This window comes from Episyrphus balteatus, chromosome 3 (assembly GCF_945859705.1).
Source record: "Episyrphus balteatus chromosome 3, idEpiBalt1.1, whole genome shotgun sequence".
In the NCBI taxonomy this organism is placed as follows: domain Eukaryota; kingdom Metazoa; phylum Arthropoda; class Insecta; order Diptera; family Syrphidae; genus Episyrphus; species Episyrphus balteatus.
Window position 1 is genome coordinate 88,987,040 of NC_079136.1, and position 16,967 is coordinate 89,004,006.

Consider the following 16,967-nt stretch of genomic DNA (forward strand, 5'->3'; position numbering starts at 1 on the left):
CTTCTATCGACATCGTTACCTTAGTCGGAATGCTATGTAACTCCAGATAATTATCTTGAGTTCACTTTTATCTCAATAAAGACAGTAGTGCCAAGGTATCGTTGTGTTATCGATAATAATTTATACAGAAATATCAAAAGAGACACGTTTTGGTATTTTCTCTATGGGGCCGAAACCAATGTATTTATGACCTTTTTGTTAATGGTCTTGAAACGTAGCTTAAGAATATACAAAAGTTTTTTTGGTTTTTCAAAAAAATTGTTTATTTTCACTGAAAAATTTTCAACTAAAAATAAAGCAGAGAAAACGAGGTTTGAAAATCACTCTCAATAGAAAAAAAAATGAAAAATTGTTCGACATGGTTGTATTGAAGTTTTAATATTCCGAGATCTACGAGATGTACTTTTGAAATAAAGGTCTCTAAAGAATTGTGATAAGATTACTGAACGAATATAAACAAAAAATTACCAAAGTTTTGTCGAAAAATTAGGAAAAAAAATAAAATAAGTTTCCACGTTTGATTAAAAGAAATCGAAAAAAAAAATCAGTATAGCTACCTTCAAACTCTTATAACATGAGAACGCCGCAACTTAAATTAATGTTTATGACCTTAAAATGTACCTTAGATTACACAAATTGTTTTTGGTTTTTTCAAAAAAAAAAAAAAAAAATTGTACACCCTCATACCTACTAACGTACGAAAAATACTTAAAATACCTACCAAACACACGAAACGTATCAAATACATAAAATATACGAAATGTACGAAACATACGAAGCATAAAGTAACGAAACATGCGAAACACACGAACCATACGAAATATACGAGATATACGAAAAATGCGAAACATACGAAAGTAACGAGTAACGATATTATTGATGCTGGTACTAGTATCAAAAGTAACGTATACATGCGGGTACTCATTTTGTCGTTACTTTTACAGCCCTAATTCATGTCTATTAGACATCTACAAAAAGAGCTAGAATTTTTTGAACTCGATCAAATTTCATCAAAAAAAGCAAAAAAAAAAACATATAATTTTATCTTCTCACGCTTTTGAATCAATTTTTTCAACGACAACCTATAAAAAAATGTATATCATGTGAAAGCTCATTATTTCACCTTTCATATGACGTTTCAATCTTATTTCTGCGATGCCTAGGTTTTTTTTTATTATCTTTTGAATGACGTTTTTCAAATTGTCAAAAAAAAATTTCCCTTAAATATAATCACTACTTTGTCAAAGGTCTATCTCATGTTTTAGTTATAGAAAACCATTTATTACTTAGTTGTGAAATTTTTAATAATTTTTTTCAATACCATTGTCAGTTTTGCAATGAATTTATCTATCGAATAAAAAAATTCAACTCTTTACGTTATCGCGTTTAGAAAATAGCCAATTTTTTTCAATTTTGTTTTACCCCTTTTTACAATATTAAATGACGGAATTTTTAAAAACCCTTCATTTGGATTAAGCTTTAGGTTATTATCTTTCAAATAAGCTATAGAAGAATTTTGTATCTCTAATAGTTTATTTTTAATTTTGAATTGAAATTTTTGCCGCACTACGAAAGTGCGTGAGTTGAACGGGAGAAAATGGCGTCACTTTTTCATCGATTTTTCATCACTTTCATCGATTTATAAGACGTCAAAAAACTTTTTACATTTTGGTCATATGGAAACGTACACAGAGAAAAAATAAGGCAGGGATGACTATGCTTCTGGTATATTTAACTTTATTTCTGGTATATTCAACTTTATTCTGATTAAATATACTAGAAGTAAAGTTATCCCTGGCGTTATGTTTTCTCCGTGTACCCTTAATATTTTGGTCTTAAAAAAATTCAATTCCCCGTCGCACAGTGGGACGACCCATAGCAATAAATAAAAAAAAGAGTGTGTGTACACATGTACACGCGACTGAAGTTATACTTCTCATTCAGTATTATGTAAATTAATTTTATTTGATATTTTTAATTTCTATTATGAAGTAAATAATCCACACTTAGTTTTTTTTACATTTTTATCAAGTGAACAATAAATTAATTCTTTCATCCTCCTTGCGTCCATGTAGTTTTCAATTTATTCTGTGAAATTTACTCATGTTGTGCGGTTCAGAACGTACGGTTGATGGTTAACGAAAGTAAATGAATTGCGCATAAAATGTGCGATATGGTAATTTTATGAGAATTGTGTGTGCTTCAGCACAAGTAGTAGCAATATGGAACTTGCAGGGTTGCTACAAAGCTCAAAAGTTAGCTGAGCTCAGCTCACAGCTCAGCTCAAATTTTGAGCTAGCACACTTTTGAGCTATGTACCATAGCTCAGCTCATTTGAATTCCGGTATAATCCGGTTTTTCGACTTTTTTTCAAAATTCCGAGAAAATCGCGTTTGAAAGTTGGGGTAATTTTTTTTTTTCGAAAAATCCCCGAATCTTTGAACTCTCCTGGAAGCTAAACCGCTTGAGAGCAATTTTTGGGAGTGATGCCAAATGATAGCTTGTGTCATGGGCCTACGCTTTGCACATTGTCAGACTTTTAAAAAATCGCCTTCCATGTTAAACCGCCACATCATGCCTATTTTTTCAGAATCGTGCGTATTTTTTTTTTACTTTTAAGTTCTCCCGGTTTGAGAACGCGTGGACCTACAGGGATGAGAGTTGTACCCAAATGTATGTTAGAGTCCCCGCTACCTTTTGGCATCAAAAAATTTTGTTTAAATTTTCTTCAAAATTCCGAGATATAGGCGTTGGAAGTTGGGGCGCTCACTTTCAGCTCAGCTCAAATGAGCTGAGCTATGGTACCTAGCTCAAATTTGAGCTGAGCTGTGAGCTGAGCTGAAATGTGAGCTTTTTGCAACCCTGGCAACTTGCCACATGGAAATTACCACATGCAACTTGTCACATGCAACTTCCCACTAGAACTTGCCACACGCAACTTGCCACATACAACTTGCCACATGCAACTTGCCACATGAAACATGTAACTTGCAACGTGTTGTGTGTTTTATGTTTGCCGTACTGCGGCGTACTGCATTTTTAAATACTAAAGTACTGCCTACTCTAAAGGTGAAACTACAGCCCTGCTACCCAGGGTGATCGCGTCATAATCCCTTTGACATTCTTGTCAAAAAGTAAATTTTCATACTCACCCTCCCATAAGAAGTATAACTTCAAAAATCGAATATTATTGCGGTACTTTTGAGTGATTGGTATGTCATCCCAAATATATTTAGGTTCTAACTGCATCAAAATTATTTGCGTTGTCCAATTAGTGCAAAAGTTATAGAGTGCTAAACATTGTCTAGTTTAATTTTTTTTTGGTGGTGAAAAATCAGGTTGTAATTTGTCTTACTCCCAAAATTTTTTGTGCGGTAAAAAATTAATTTAATTATGGATAATAACACTTGTCAAGGTATATTAATTAATATTTTACTATAAAAAATGTTTTGTTTTGTTGAGTTTTGTTTTTATTAGTGATTTACCAAGTGTTGGTAGAAAAAAAAAAATTTTTTTACTTTGAGTAAGATTTTCTGTCTGTTTGAAATTCTGTGTGTCCTAAAAATTAGAATAATAAATTGTTGATTTAATAGGACGTTTGGCAATGAAATTCAATAAGTTTTTTTTCTCAGTAGGTATTGAAAATGCAGTTGATTACTTTTGCAACTACACGCGTTAACTAGAAACAAATAAGGGGAGTATATGGAGTGGAGGCTATTATATCCTTTATGATTTTCTGATAGATTTGGGTGAAATCTGAGCAATTTCAAATTTCCATTCGAGTAAATTTCAAATACAATATTAGTGTCATTTGAGTTAAGTTTGACAAATTTATTTTTAGTCCTAAGAATATTTAGCTGAACATTTCCAAGAGTTGAGCTGACACTTTGAAGGATTGGGCTGGACAAGTTATACATGAAAAATGCAATGTTCATGCTAAAAAATTATTTTGAAACTCTAATTGAGCAAATTTAAAAACACTATTAACTAGGTTGCAACCCTCATCTAATGAATTTTTTGTCTTAGCAAAATATGATAAAATCGTTGGTTAAATGTACACATAAAATTTTAAAAACTTACCCATGGACATTGAGCCGCTTACTGGTGGCGGGCCTGACACTAACCCACTGTACATGTTTGGTGGTGGCGTAGATTGTCTGTTACCCACTGGTCCACTTGGTCCACCTCCGCCTAGCATCCCACTATGATGACTTTGTGGCATGAGCATAGTGGTTGCACTTGATGTTGGTGGTGGAGGCATACCACCACCATATCCTGTCGGAGCATATGCTATATAGGTCTTCATATGCACAATCCAACCAGTACATGTTGCAGAAAAAAATTATTAACATGATGCCAGCAAAAAAAAAAAAAATAAAAGGAAAAGAAAAGAAAAGAAAACAAAAATAAAAACTGGAGTTATTATTTTTTTTCTATATAAATGTGAGTGTGTGTAGTAAATACATATACAATATACATATAAACTAGAACATATCCCTTTTGAAGATACAAAAAAGATAAAATAAACAAAATGTATACACATGCATATCAACCACAAATTTCATTTCATACCTCGCTTCGGGATGATAAGTTCGGTACTGGCAAGGCACTTGTCAGATCGATATCACCATCGATGTCAGAGATGTCATCACCAAACGAGTTAGGAATTTGCGTTTCTCCGGTTGTTGATTGTTGGAATTTCCCGTCACAGTTTTTGCCACTGTTGCTGCCACTGGAATTGCTATTTTTTCTACTATGACGTCGTTTTTGCATTGCCAATCGTCCTATGACTAGAGTTAAACATAACAATACACCAGCTGCAACCGAAATTATGAGGTAGAGGTAAAATTGCTCTTGATTTTCTGTAACAAACAAAAAACAACGGTATTTTTAGTGGTCAATTTAATGAAATGTTCTTTTAGAAAAGTTAGTGGTTTCAAAATTTAATAATCACAGGGAAAAAAAAACTATATTCCCTGTACATTTTAACAAATTGTCTGATTGGTTCTTTCATAACACGAATTCAACACAATACATAGTAACATTTTTTTTTAACACTGTGGCATTTAATGAAAGTTATCAAAGTTGTGTACCTTTTTGATGCAGTTTTTTCTGGCGTTTTTTTGTTTGTTTCTAATTTTCAAAAAGGTGGTCAATTTAATTAAGGTTGCTATGGCATGGAGGGCTTATATTCGGCGTTCTATCAAACGAAAACATGAAAACCCTTTGCGTTGGAAGCTCTTCGAGATACCTATATTAACAACATTCGTGTGATGAAAATATGTATAGAAATCCATTCAATTTGGAAGATGGTATTTGGTATACTATTCTCATCTACCCAATTGGAATAGAGTAACAACAACGGTACATAGAGCTAGAATTCGTTACTTAGTTTCGAAATTCGATGGGTTTAATTCATGGTGCATGGTGGAGTACTTAAAGCTCAAATAAAAGGCAAGTATTCGACCGTGCGCGAGTTATTATGTCTAAAAGGATTAGTATTTTTGGAAAGGTCTCTGAATAGAACACCCACCACCTGTGCTCATATGACTTTTTTTAAAACGTTAATAGTTTACTTTGCTTAAAAAAAATAAATGAATTAACGAACGTTGAACTTTTCGTCCTAATCGATAACTACAAAATAAAACAAATTGCACGACTGGGGTCGCACGTAGGTACTTGCTCTTATAGTAAAAGTTAGTCTCATGTTAAAGCTTTTCATTCATAAAAATAAAGGAAAATTTAAAATTTGATATTTTCACGGAATTTCATAAGTGGTGAAAAAATAAAATAAAATCTGATTTTATAAATAATTAAATACCGTTTTATATGATCTTTTACAAAAAAATAAGTATGCCATTTTATTTCTTGTATAAAAAGGAATTTTCAGAAAAAAATTTTCGAAAATCGTTAGAGCCGTTTTTTTAAAAAATAATTTTTTATATATAAAAATTTTCTAACATTTTTCAAAAAAAAACTTGGTATGCCATTTCGAAGAAATAATTAATTTACACCTAAAAACGGAATTTCAAAATTTTCAAAAAAAATTTTGAAATATTTTTTAAAATTCCAAAAATGTGTTTTTTGAAAAATTAAAATTTTTTTAAAAAAATTATTGCTTAAACTTTTCTGTATAAAAATTTTGGTCGAAATCTGTTTTGTAGTTTACGAGAAATTCATAAATCAAAAAAACGGTTCTATGGCAGGTACAGTTAATAACTGTAGAAAAAATATTTTTTTTATTTCCAAATAAATCTTCTATGTGCTTTACTACACACAAAAAATTTAATCAAAATCGTTAGAGCCGTTTTTGAAAAAAACTAACTTTTGTATTTCCGTTACATGACAGGTACCGTTAGTTTTGGTCCTAAAAAAAAAATGTCAATTTCTCCTCTAGGGAATCACCAAAAACTGTTAACTACCAAGTTTGAAGAAAATAGCTCCAGTAGTTTAGGCTGTAGCTCGAGGTTCTTACAGACAGACAGACAGACAGACAGACAGACAGACAGACAGACAGACAGACAGACAGACAGACAGACAGACAGACAGACAGACAGACAGACAGACAGACAGACAGACAGACAGACAGAATTGCCGGAGCCACTTTTTTGGCAGTCTCCATGCTCCATCATCGTAATGTCATGTAAAATTGTTATCTTGAGTTCGATTTTTTTTACGAATCCTAAACTTGCACTATAGTACCTATATCGCAATCAAAAAAAATATTGGATGAAATAATTTTTTTCTTTGAAACTAAAAATGTTAGGTAAGGTTATTGAGACGACCACTAAATTACATTGATTCTGTTTTGTTGAATAAGAACATTTTAACATTTGCCTCAAGCTTTAAGTAGTTGTCTTGGTGGGGAATCACCATTTGAGGAGTTTATTTTGATCACCGTCCATCGCGGTCCGTGCGCCCAACTGAACATCAAGTTAGGCATTTAACCGATATTTAGTTGGATTCACTTTAACTTCAAAATAAAACATTTTTAAGCAGATAATTTCCAAGATTTTCTTATTTTTTTTTTTATATTCCTTTTTTAACGATCCATGGAAGTCGGTTTTGTTTTTTTGATAAAAATGATTATTAATTTTTTATTTCTAAAATGGTGGTGGTGTTTTTTCGAAAATTCACATATTTTTTAGGTAATCACGTAGATATAAATTTTGTTAAAGGCTGAAACAACTTTATTAAAAATTTTCAGACACATATTTTTGTTATTATTTTTTTAGGATTATTTTATAAATTAATTTTCTTTTTCCAATTTTCACCATTTTACTTTTTTAATTTTTACTTTTGATAACTTAAGCAAAAGCTTTAAGTTATTCTATAAACAAATTATTAATTGTGAAAATAATGCTTAAATATTTGATATTTGAAGTTAGCTATTGCTTTTTTCTTTAATATTCATATGTATTTTATAAGTAGGTACATTTTTTCTTACAGTGTCACATTTGTTACAAAAATATGTCACACCGTTACATTTTGAAATTGTTATAAAAGCACATTTTTGTATTTATTTCCTTGAAATGTGTATATATGTTTTCTGGAAACGAAATTTAATCTTCTTTAATATTGAATATGATATCCACGACTTTTTATTACAAAAGGAAAGTCACCGAAGCAGACTTAATCCATTTTCTAATGTCACACCGTCACACACAGAGTTTGTGACGTTAAAAGACAGGTTAACAAAATGTTATTTTACACAGGTATGTTTAATGAGAATTAAATATATTAGATATTGAAGCTAATAAAAACTTTATTTAGTTAATAGTACCCAAGTTAGGAACGAAAAATAAAGTAACCGTGTGTAACACCCGTTCTTCTTCCCCATTATCGACGATAGTCATGATCTCGGATGGGGTCACAACTCTCCCACTTTACTGCTTCACACTACGGCTCCGCATGTGGGGTTCGCCGGGTTGACCTCAGGAAACGTCGGCAGGCTTCTCGATTTTGAATTGTTAAATGTCTAAGGCCAACTGAATGCAGTTGTCGTTGCATTTGTCTTCTCCATGAGTTCTTAGGCCTGCCTCTTCTTCGCGATTGCGTTGGAACGTCGTAAGCGATCGCCTTTTGAACTGGGTTCTCAGAGTTTCGTCTTTGTACATGACAGTACCAGCTTAAACGGTCATGCTGTATTTTATCCAAGATGGTGTTTTTTGATGTGAAGGCTTCCTCGGATTTTCTTGCTTCTGATTCGATCAAGCTTTGTTACTCCTGCTGTCATACGAAGCATCTTCATCTCAGCTGCTGTCAGTTTACTCTCATACGTTCTGTACATTGTCCAACATTGTGAACCGTATGTAAGTGCCGGGCGAACAACTGCAGTATAGAGCTTTCCTTTCAGTTTAGGGGGCATTTTTCGGTCACAGAAGATGGCAGAGTTTTCGCGCCACTTCATCCACCCTACACTTATTCGGTGGTTGATGTCGTCATCACAAGAAGCTTGGTTGTTTATCATAGATCCAAGATATTTGAACTTTTCGCACTTGGGAAGTGTTGTTCCATTCAGGTAAATGTCCGGAATAGGGCCGTCTGGGTCAGAAAATGGACAGCAGATATATTCTGTCTTTTTCGCGCTTAACCGGTACCCACTTCCCTACAGAACATCCACCCACACATCAAGTGCTCGTTGCAAGGATGTTGGATCTTCACTTATGATGGCTCCATCATCAGCAAAGAATAACTGATTCACTTTCGGATCCGTCACTTTTCCTTCAAGCAGAAAGTCAAGGACTGTAATAAAGAGCAAAGGACTCAGGACGCTTCCCTGGTGCACACCGACTTTGATTGGGAACTCTTCGGTGACTCCTGCGGGGCATTTTAGATTCGTTTTTACTTCATCGTTCATGTCCTTGATCATCCGTACGTAGATTTCCGGAACCCCTCGCTGTCTCAGGGACACCCAAATCAGATCTCGTGGTTGTCTATCGAATGCCTTTTCGAAATCAACCAGCACAATATGCAAATCCCTTGAGGAATCACGGTGTTTTTCCATTCGGATTCTTAAACTCTGTATGGCATCTGTGGTTGATTTACCCGAGACAAACCCGCACTGGTCATCAGACAGCCGTATTATTTTTCGCAGTCGGCCGTCCAAAATCCGCTCAACGATCTTCATGGTGTGTGACATCAGCTTAATCGATCGGTAGTTATCACAGTTTCGTGTGTCCCCCTTTCCTTTGTAGATTGGGAGAAGGAAACTTTCTCTCCACTGATTTGGCATTTGGTCACCGCTAATGAGTTTGGAGATGAGAATCGTGAGCCATTTACACCCAATGTCTCCCATCTTCTTCCAGAACTCAGAGGGTATTTCGTCTGGACCAATAGCTTTTCCTTTCTTGGAGTTTTTCACCGCCACGCTAACTTCTTCGACTGTAAGGTCGGGTACTTCGTCTAAATTAGGTTCGGCTGTTGGAAAGTATATCCTGGGAAATTGCTCATTTAGGAGTTCATCACAATACTGTCGCCACCTGTGGAGAATTTTGTCGTCATTCACAAGTAGTAGGCCTTGAGCATCGTTAATGAACTTTGGTGAACGTATTTCCTGAGCATTCCTTCTCCTTTGAGCGGCAATTTTGAAGATGGCTGCACCCCTGTTCATCTTGGCATGTCGCAGTTCCTGGAGAGCCTGGTTTGCATCAGCATGCTTTCCGTACTCTCTGCTTTATGCTGGGCGCATTTCTTCTTGGCTTCCTTCTTGTAGCGCTTGTAGTCCATTTCGAGTCGTGCTTTTTCATCTCTATTATGAGAGGGGCATTTGGACCAAGCTTGTGTAACACCCGTTACAATGGATATACCCCAAAGTACCTACATAAGACAAAATTATATGGGGCACGTGCCAAATTGAATTAGTCTCCTGTCAAATCAAAGCCGAAGGCTAATGCGTACAACTTGTGAAGTTTTTTTTTTTAAATCGTAATGGTAATGGCAATTTATGTATATTATACATATTACCATGCGAAGCTCATATTGAGAATGCATTAATTTGTTCTTAATTAATTTTTTGCATTTTCGACAATGTTTCGTGAGACACTCTAGTCCGAAAAAACTTAGTACAATCATTGGGCTATAGTTACGGTGACCATCCGTCCCGGTTTACCAGGGACTGTCCCGTATTTCTACAGCTTGTCCCGGGTTTTTATTTAAGAAACCCGGGACGTATAAGTGTCCCGTATTTTGTAATTTGTCCCGTGACTGTCCCGTATTTGGACAATCTCTGATTTTTTTATTCAATATTTTAAATACTTTTTACTGAAAACAAGAAAAGAGTGGCTGGAAATTAAAATTTTTCTAATTTTTCGGATAAAGCATCAAGCCTAGTACGCTGATAAAGCAAAACGAACATTTTTCTAAGTCTCCAAAGGGAACAAACTTTAGCTGCAAGAAAAATTGCCTGGACAAATAAATGGGAGTGACAAACAATTGAAAAATCTCCATATATTCTGGCATAGATACGAATTTTCGTTTCGCATCTAGAGTAGGTGTTGAATTATCTAGTTAAGATTATTCATATGCGCAGGTAGCTTTATATGAGTAGGGATAGATAGACTATGTGTGCCGTGCTGATCCTTTGTATACCACAATAAAAGAATGCTTAGATTGGGTTTATGACTCACATCTGGAAGCAGCATGTTGTGTCTACAAGGGATGCGGCGCGTCATACAGTCGATATCCCTATTCAAATAGAGATAAGATAGGTTAAGAAATATTTGTATTAGATATAAGAAATAGCTGTAATGTAGTTTAACTTTACTTAAATAAAAGAGTTCAGTTTTAGACACGACACAGAGCAGTCGTTTTCATTGTATTGAAATGGTGTTGGTCTTTTCAGTAGGCTTTAGTTTTTTTTTAAATTTTCGTCAATTATTAAGTTCCAGCTTCTGTTTGTCAGGTTGCTACACCAGGTAAAATGTTTTCGAATAAAGAACAACTTATATGGAAGAGTAAAGAACCCAGATTAGTTTCAAAACTTTTAAGGACATATTAAAAGCTGTGTTAAAAATCATACAATTTCCAAATCATTTAAAATAAAATTAAAATGTTAAAAAACAGCTCTCCCGATTTTGATTAAAAAAATATTTTCTTAGAAGTTTTCAACAGGCATTATTATAAAACCATTTTCTTGATTTACGATTTCGTAAACAACTCAAATGATTTCAACAAAAACGCTCCTATAACATGGTTTAGGATATCTTGATATCAAAATAAGGACAAATTATGAAAACTCATTTAAAAAAATTTAATTTTTTTTTTTTTGAAAAATCAATATTTTCAAAACGATCTAACGAATTTTTTATCTGTCCCGGGTTTCGCTTCCAGAAATATGGTCACCGTAGCTATAGTATATGTAACTATAAACAACTGTACCAAAACATAAAAACTTCCAAAATTGACGGACGGTCTGTTGTAAAAGGTTATTGTTACGTACCTACTATCGTCCAATCTTGTTGATATCATAAGAAAAGCCAATGATATTGAATTGAATATACCTATACGATTATATACTATATGTATCTATTAGGGTGGGTCAAAAAAATCGAAATTTTTTTTTTGATTTGGTGCTCCGAAAAGTCGATTGCTAGACACCTCAAGAATATACACACCAAATATGAGCTCTTAATATTATTGGGAAGGTCCTCCGCTTTGCAATTTTCCATTTTTACATCAAGCTTCTACTAAAAAAAATAATTTTCTTAAAAATCGACTTTTTAGCAAATTTCTTTACATATTCTTGTAGGAAATTGAACGCTCTACAAAAAAGGCCCTGTACACTTTTTTCGTTTATCTAACCGTTTAATAGATATTTGAGGTCCAAAAATTGAGAAAATCTTTAAAAATTCGTTTTTTGTTCTTAATTTTGTAACAAATTGAAAAATTATAATAATTGAACGTGCAAGACATATTCTTGTAGAAAATAGATTGTTCCACAAAAAAGGTCTGAGTAACTTTTTTCATTAATCTAACCATTCTAAAGATATTCGAGGTCAAAGTTAAAAAAAATTATAAAAACATTTTTTAATTTTAAAAATTTTCCAATTCACTGAAAATTCATTATTTTCAAATAAAATAAATATTCTTGTAGGGACGTAAACGGTAAACGTTCTACAAAAAATTGCTTGACATCAAATTGATTGCTTTAACCGTATATTGTATAACCGTATTCGTATCCAAATCGCAATGCATACGGCTCATATGAAAACTATTGAAATCAGTGAGCATTAGTTTGGATACCAATATCTTCTAAACGGTTAAAACAATCAATATGATGTCAAAGAATTATTTGTAGAACGTTTAAGCCCCTACAAGAATATTTATCTTGCTAATTTGAAAATAATGAATTTTCAGTGAATTTGAAAATTTTTTAATACCTAGTAAAAAATGTTTTTATAATTTTTTTTAAGTTTGACCTCGAATATCTTTAGAATGGTTAGATTAATGAAAAAAGTTAATAAGACCTTTTTTTTGGAACAATCTATTTTCTACAAGAATATGTCTTACACGTTCAATTATTATTATTTTTCAATTTGTTACAAAATTAAGAACAAAAAACGAATTTTTAAAGATTTTCTCAATTTTTGGACCTCAAATATCTATTAAACGATTAGACAAACGAAAAAAGTGTACAGGGCCTTTTTTGTAGACCATTCAATTTCCTACAAGAATATGTAAAGAAATTTGCTAAAGAGTCGATTTAAAAAAAAAAATATTTTTTTTTTAGTAGAAGCTTGATGTAAAAATGGAAAATTGCAAAGCGGAGGACCTTCCCATTAATATTAAGAACTCATATCTGGTGTGTATATTCTAGAGGTGTCTACCAATCTATTTTTCGGAGTACCAAATAAAAAAAAAAAGAATTTCGATTTTTTTGACCCACCCTAATATTTATATTAGTAATAAGAATTCTTTGTAGATATATTCCTTTTTTGCTTATTCTACGCCCAATTGGCACATCATTTTTTATTCTTTTAAAGTAGCCACACCTATGTAGGTACGTACATATTATTAAAATTTAATTTTTCATCCTTCATTGAAAATTAATCACTATAGGTACCTACAAAATAAATAATCTTTTACTAAATAATTTTCAATGATTTATTTTCAATTAATTTCAAATTTAACTTTTCAGCTAAAAAAAAAAAAAAAAATCAAATACCAACCTACACCAAAAATACCTAGGTATACAAAAAACTAAAAACTTTAATACTTTGGCATTATGTAAATAGTTTCCATTAGCCTATTTGTGCTTTGCTTCACTCTATCTACCACATTCAAATATTTGATAATGAATAGAACTATACATTCTGGTAAAAGTACCTACAATTTATTAAAAAAAAAAAAAAAAATAAAAAAAAATACTAAATAACCTCTAATCAGAACTCGAGGGAAATGCAACTACACAGGTCCCTCTAGTCACAAAAAAGAACCCATAGAACTATGCGATTCAAATAATTCAACCTAAAATTTGGGGTGTCTGTAGCTCCAGGCAAAAACATCATATACAAGCTTTAAAAAAAAAAATAAAATTAAAAACAAACACATCGCAATTTTGAATCTGCAATCAACCTGAAACTGAAACACTCCCTCGATGTTTTTGTTTTGGTTTTAATTTTTTTTTTTCGTCTTCTTTATTTTTGGTGGATTAACCCGATTGAGTAGGGTTAAAAGAGCACAGCAAAAAAAAACAAAAAAAATATACAAAATTAACGGATACTCCATTGCGCTCCATTTTGTTTTTCTCATTTTATTTTTTGCATTTGTACAAAAAAAAAAAAAAAAAATAAATAAAGGCTCCAAGCGGAGTCATGCATTTGAAAAGCATCCGCTCCAGCATCATCATCACCAGCAGAACAAAACCACTTGCAGAAGAGTGGCATTTTACCTAACCCAACCCACTCTACTTCATCATCATCGTCATCATAATCTTCAGCGTCATTAAACCAGGATGCTAAGGGTTAATTTCAGCTAGCGCGCGATTTACAATTTTACAAATTAACAATTAAACAAGGATTTGCTGCCACTACACCTGAGGGTAGAAACAGGAATAGGGACTAAAGTAACTGCTTTAACTCCTGTGCTTACAAACTACTATACTCCTACTCTCACAAGCACAACTGATTGCCACTTCAGGGAGAATTTTAATTTAGTCAGCACAAGTTCTGTGGAGCGACCGACGCGGCAGCAGCAGCGTGCAGACTTAGGTTGTAATTATTATTATTATAAACGTTCTAACGTTCCCTGAGCCTATGGTTTTTCTTTTTTTTTTCATTTGCCCTCGATACCGGGAAGGCTGGATAATTTTCGGTGAGCTTATAACTGGAAACCGAAATAAGGCTGGGAGCGGCCTGATGGATATATCACGAAGGCTCTCACTCCCACTTTTTTTATAATTCTATGAAATTCTTTTAACTTTATTTCAGTTATTCCGTTTGTGCTTTTGGACTTAGCCAAAAATATGGAATAGCTCCTTTCTTTAATTTCTGATTACAATTCAAGCAAAAAGAAACAATTTTCTAATGTCTGTTGTCAAATTAAATCAATTCTCACAACACAATCCTATCCTGATTATTTCATTTATTTGGCTTCCGACCCGAGTTTTAGATAAATCTTTAAAGACCGAACCTCTGTCAAAAACAATTGAGCAGTGATAGAAAATGCGATGAACGTTTCAATTTTAACGAAAATCATATAAATTAAAATAAATTCAAGTTTTATCACTGCACAATTGTTTGCGACAGGGTTTTGGTTTTAATATTTAGAAGATTTATTTTATGTTCTAAAAGGTTTGCCAAATTTTTGTCTCCTAAAATAAGCTCATATTATTTGAATTTTTAGCAGATTCAATGCAATTTTACATAGTTTTTCTCAAAAAAAAAGAGGTTGTCTGTAAAGCCGGTTTACGGATGATGATTTTACGTAATAACGTCGTCAGAAAACAGGTTGTGTGCTTTTGTTTAAAATGAGTCAATTGAAGCGTTTACTTTTTTCAAACAATCATAATTTATATGTATTAATTATTATATTTTAAAAGCTTACAAAAAAAATTATGCAATTTAAAAGCCAAGTATTTCTTTTTAAGAATAAAACCCTTTTCAAATTTTTACAATGTGCAAAAAGTATAAAAATAACTTATTGAAAACAATCATTTTCATCAAAAAAGCAAAAAAAACATGAATTTTTATCTTCTCACGTCATTAATTCCATTTTTTTCCCTAACAACCTGTAAAAAATTTAATACCATCTGAAAGTCAATTGTCTAAGCTAAGATATATATATCGATCAGGTCTATGAGACATCTACAAAAAGAGCTAGAATTTTTTTAACTCGATCAAATTTCATTAAAAAAGCAAAAAAAAAACATTTATTTTTATGTTCTCAGGCTATGGAATCAATTTTTTTGTTTGACAACCTATAAAAAATTTTATACCATGTGAAAGCTTATATGACGTATCAATCTGATTTCAAAGATGCCTACAAGAGAAGTTAGAATTTTTTAAAGTCAACCATGTCAAATTTCCAGACTGAGATTACGGTTTTTCCCACACTGGTGGCTGTTCGGGGGGCAACAGATCTCCACTGGTGTTTTGAGGTTTTTCGCAAGTTTCTTGATTTAACATTGTGTAGCTTGTAGTTAGTCTACCGTTATTTGTGATATACCAAATGAAAGGTAATTGTATCAGTATGCTCATAAAAGTTTAATAAAATTTCTATCTGCTCTTGGTCAAAAGTTATAACCTTGAATTCTAAAATTTTATTTTACCGTTATCTCAAAATTATGTTTACGAAAATGATTGAAACTTCGCTCACATTTGTGCCCTTGATTATGAAAGTGGACTAAGTCACTTTTTGCATTGTTTAAAGAAAAACTTACATAATAATTTTCTTATAACGATTTAATTATATTTCTTTTATGAAATCACTAGAGGAGCAATAAAGAAGTTTATTTACTGCAATTTCGCGTTCAAATAAACTTTACCCCTTAAATAATAATTATTTTTAGGCTGGATTTGATGCCATTTTTATGAGTGACTTAGTCCACTTTCATAATTAACACATTTAGTCGTGCTCATGGTCTATCATTACTCTATATATTTTATTCCTGTATCTATTAAAGAAAAAAAGATAAAAATAAAAAACGATGAAAATCGGTTAAAAACGGACAAAAAACGTGTTTTTTAAAAACTAGTTTCTTCCGTTATTCAGAAACAACTCACTAAACGATTCCAAGTTTTTACACATGTATGCATAAGGCCAAAACATACATGTCCTATAAGTTTAAGATTTTTTGAACGCTCCAAAAAAAAGCTAAAAATAAAAAATTACCCAAAAATACCTCTAAAAAATAAGGTGTTTTTCAAAAATTCATATTTCGAAACGCAGAGTGTTGGAAAAAAATCCTTATCAAACCCCTAATTTTTTTTCTCTCATCTTCAACCTGGCATCTTTAGAGTTGTCAAAAAAAATTTCCTTTACTCAAAATCATCATTTTGTCATAGACCCATCACCTGTACAACGTTTAAACAAAACATTATAGATTAGTTTCAAAATTTGTTCTTAAATGCAGTTCTTCTTAAATTAATCTCATCTATCTAAAGCAAAAATAATCAATTATCTACGACTTCGCGTTTAGATTTTAGCCCAAATTTCATCTTTCCGTTTTACCCCTGTTTACCCTATTAAATGACGGAATTTTTAAAAATCCTTCATTTGTATTAAGCTTTAGGTTATTATCTTTCAAATAAGCTATAGAAGATTTTTGTGTCTCTAATAGTTTATTTTTAATTTTGAATTGAAATTTTTTGCCGCACTGCGAAAGTGCGAGAGTGTAACGTTAGAAAATGGCGTCACTTTTTTGTGGTGGCTGCCATGGTTCATCGATTTATAAGACGTTATCACGTCAATAATCTTTGAATTATATAATAATATGTATATCATTTAAAGATAACAACAATTTGGGG

General features: G+C 32.4%; 1 protein-coding gene across 4 annotated transcripts in view; it reads right to left on the minus strand.

The window, feature by feature from the left end:
- LOC129916544 (protein eva-1-like) overlaps positions 1–16,967 on the minus strand; it is a 220,163-nt gene that overhangs the window by 13,632 nt on the left and 189,564 nt on the right. For all 4 annotated transcript variants that reach the window (XR_008772494.1, XM_055996549.1, XM_055996550.1 and 1 more), the window contains 2 exons: positions 4,573–4,862; positions 4,081–4,300 (listed from right to left, as the gene is read on the minus strand). Coding sequence is in view for 3 of the 4 variants with exons in the window: in XM_055996549.1 (XP_055852524.1) it covers positions 4,081–4,300; positions 4,573–4,862 (510 nt within the window). In the remaining variant the exon portion in view is untranslated. The remainder of the gene's footprint in view (positions 1–4,080; positions 4,301–4,572; positions 4,863–16,967) is intronic.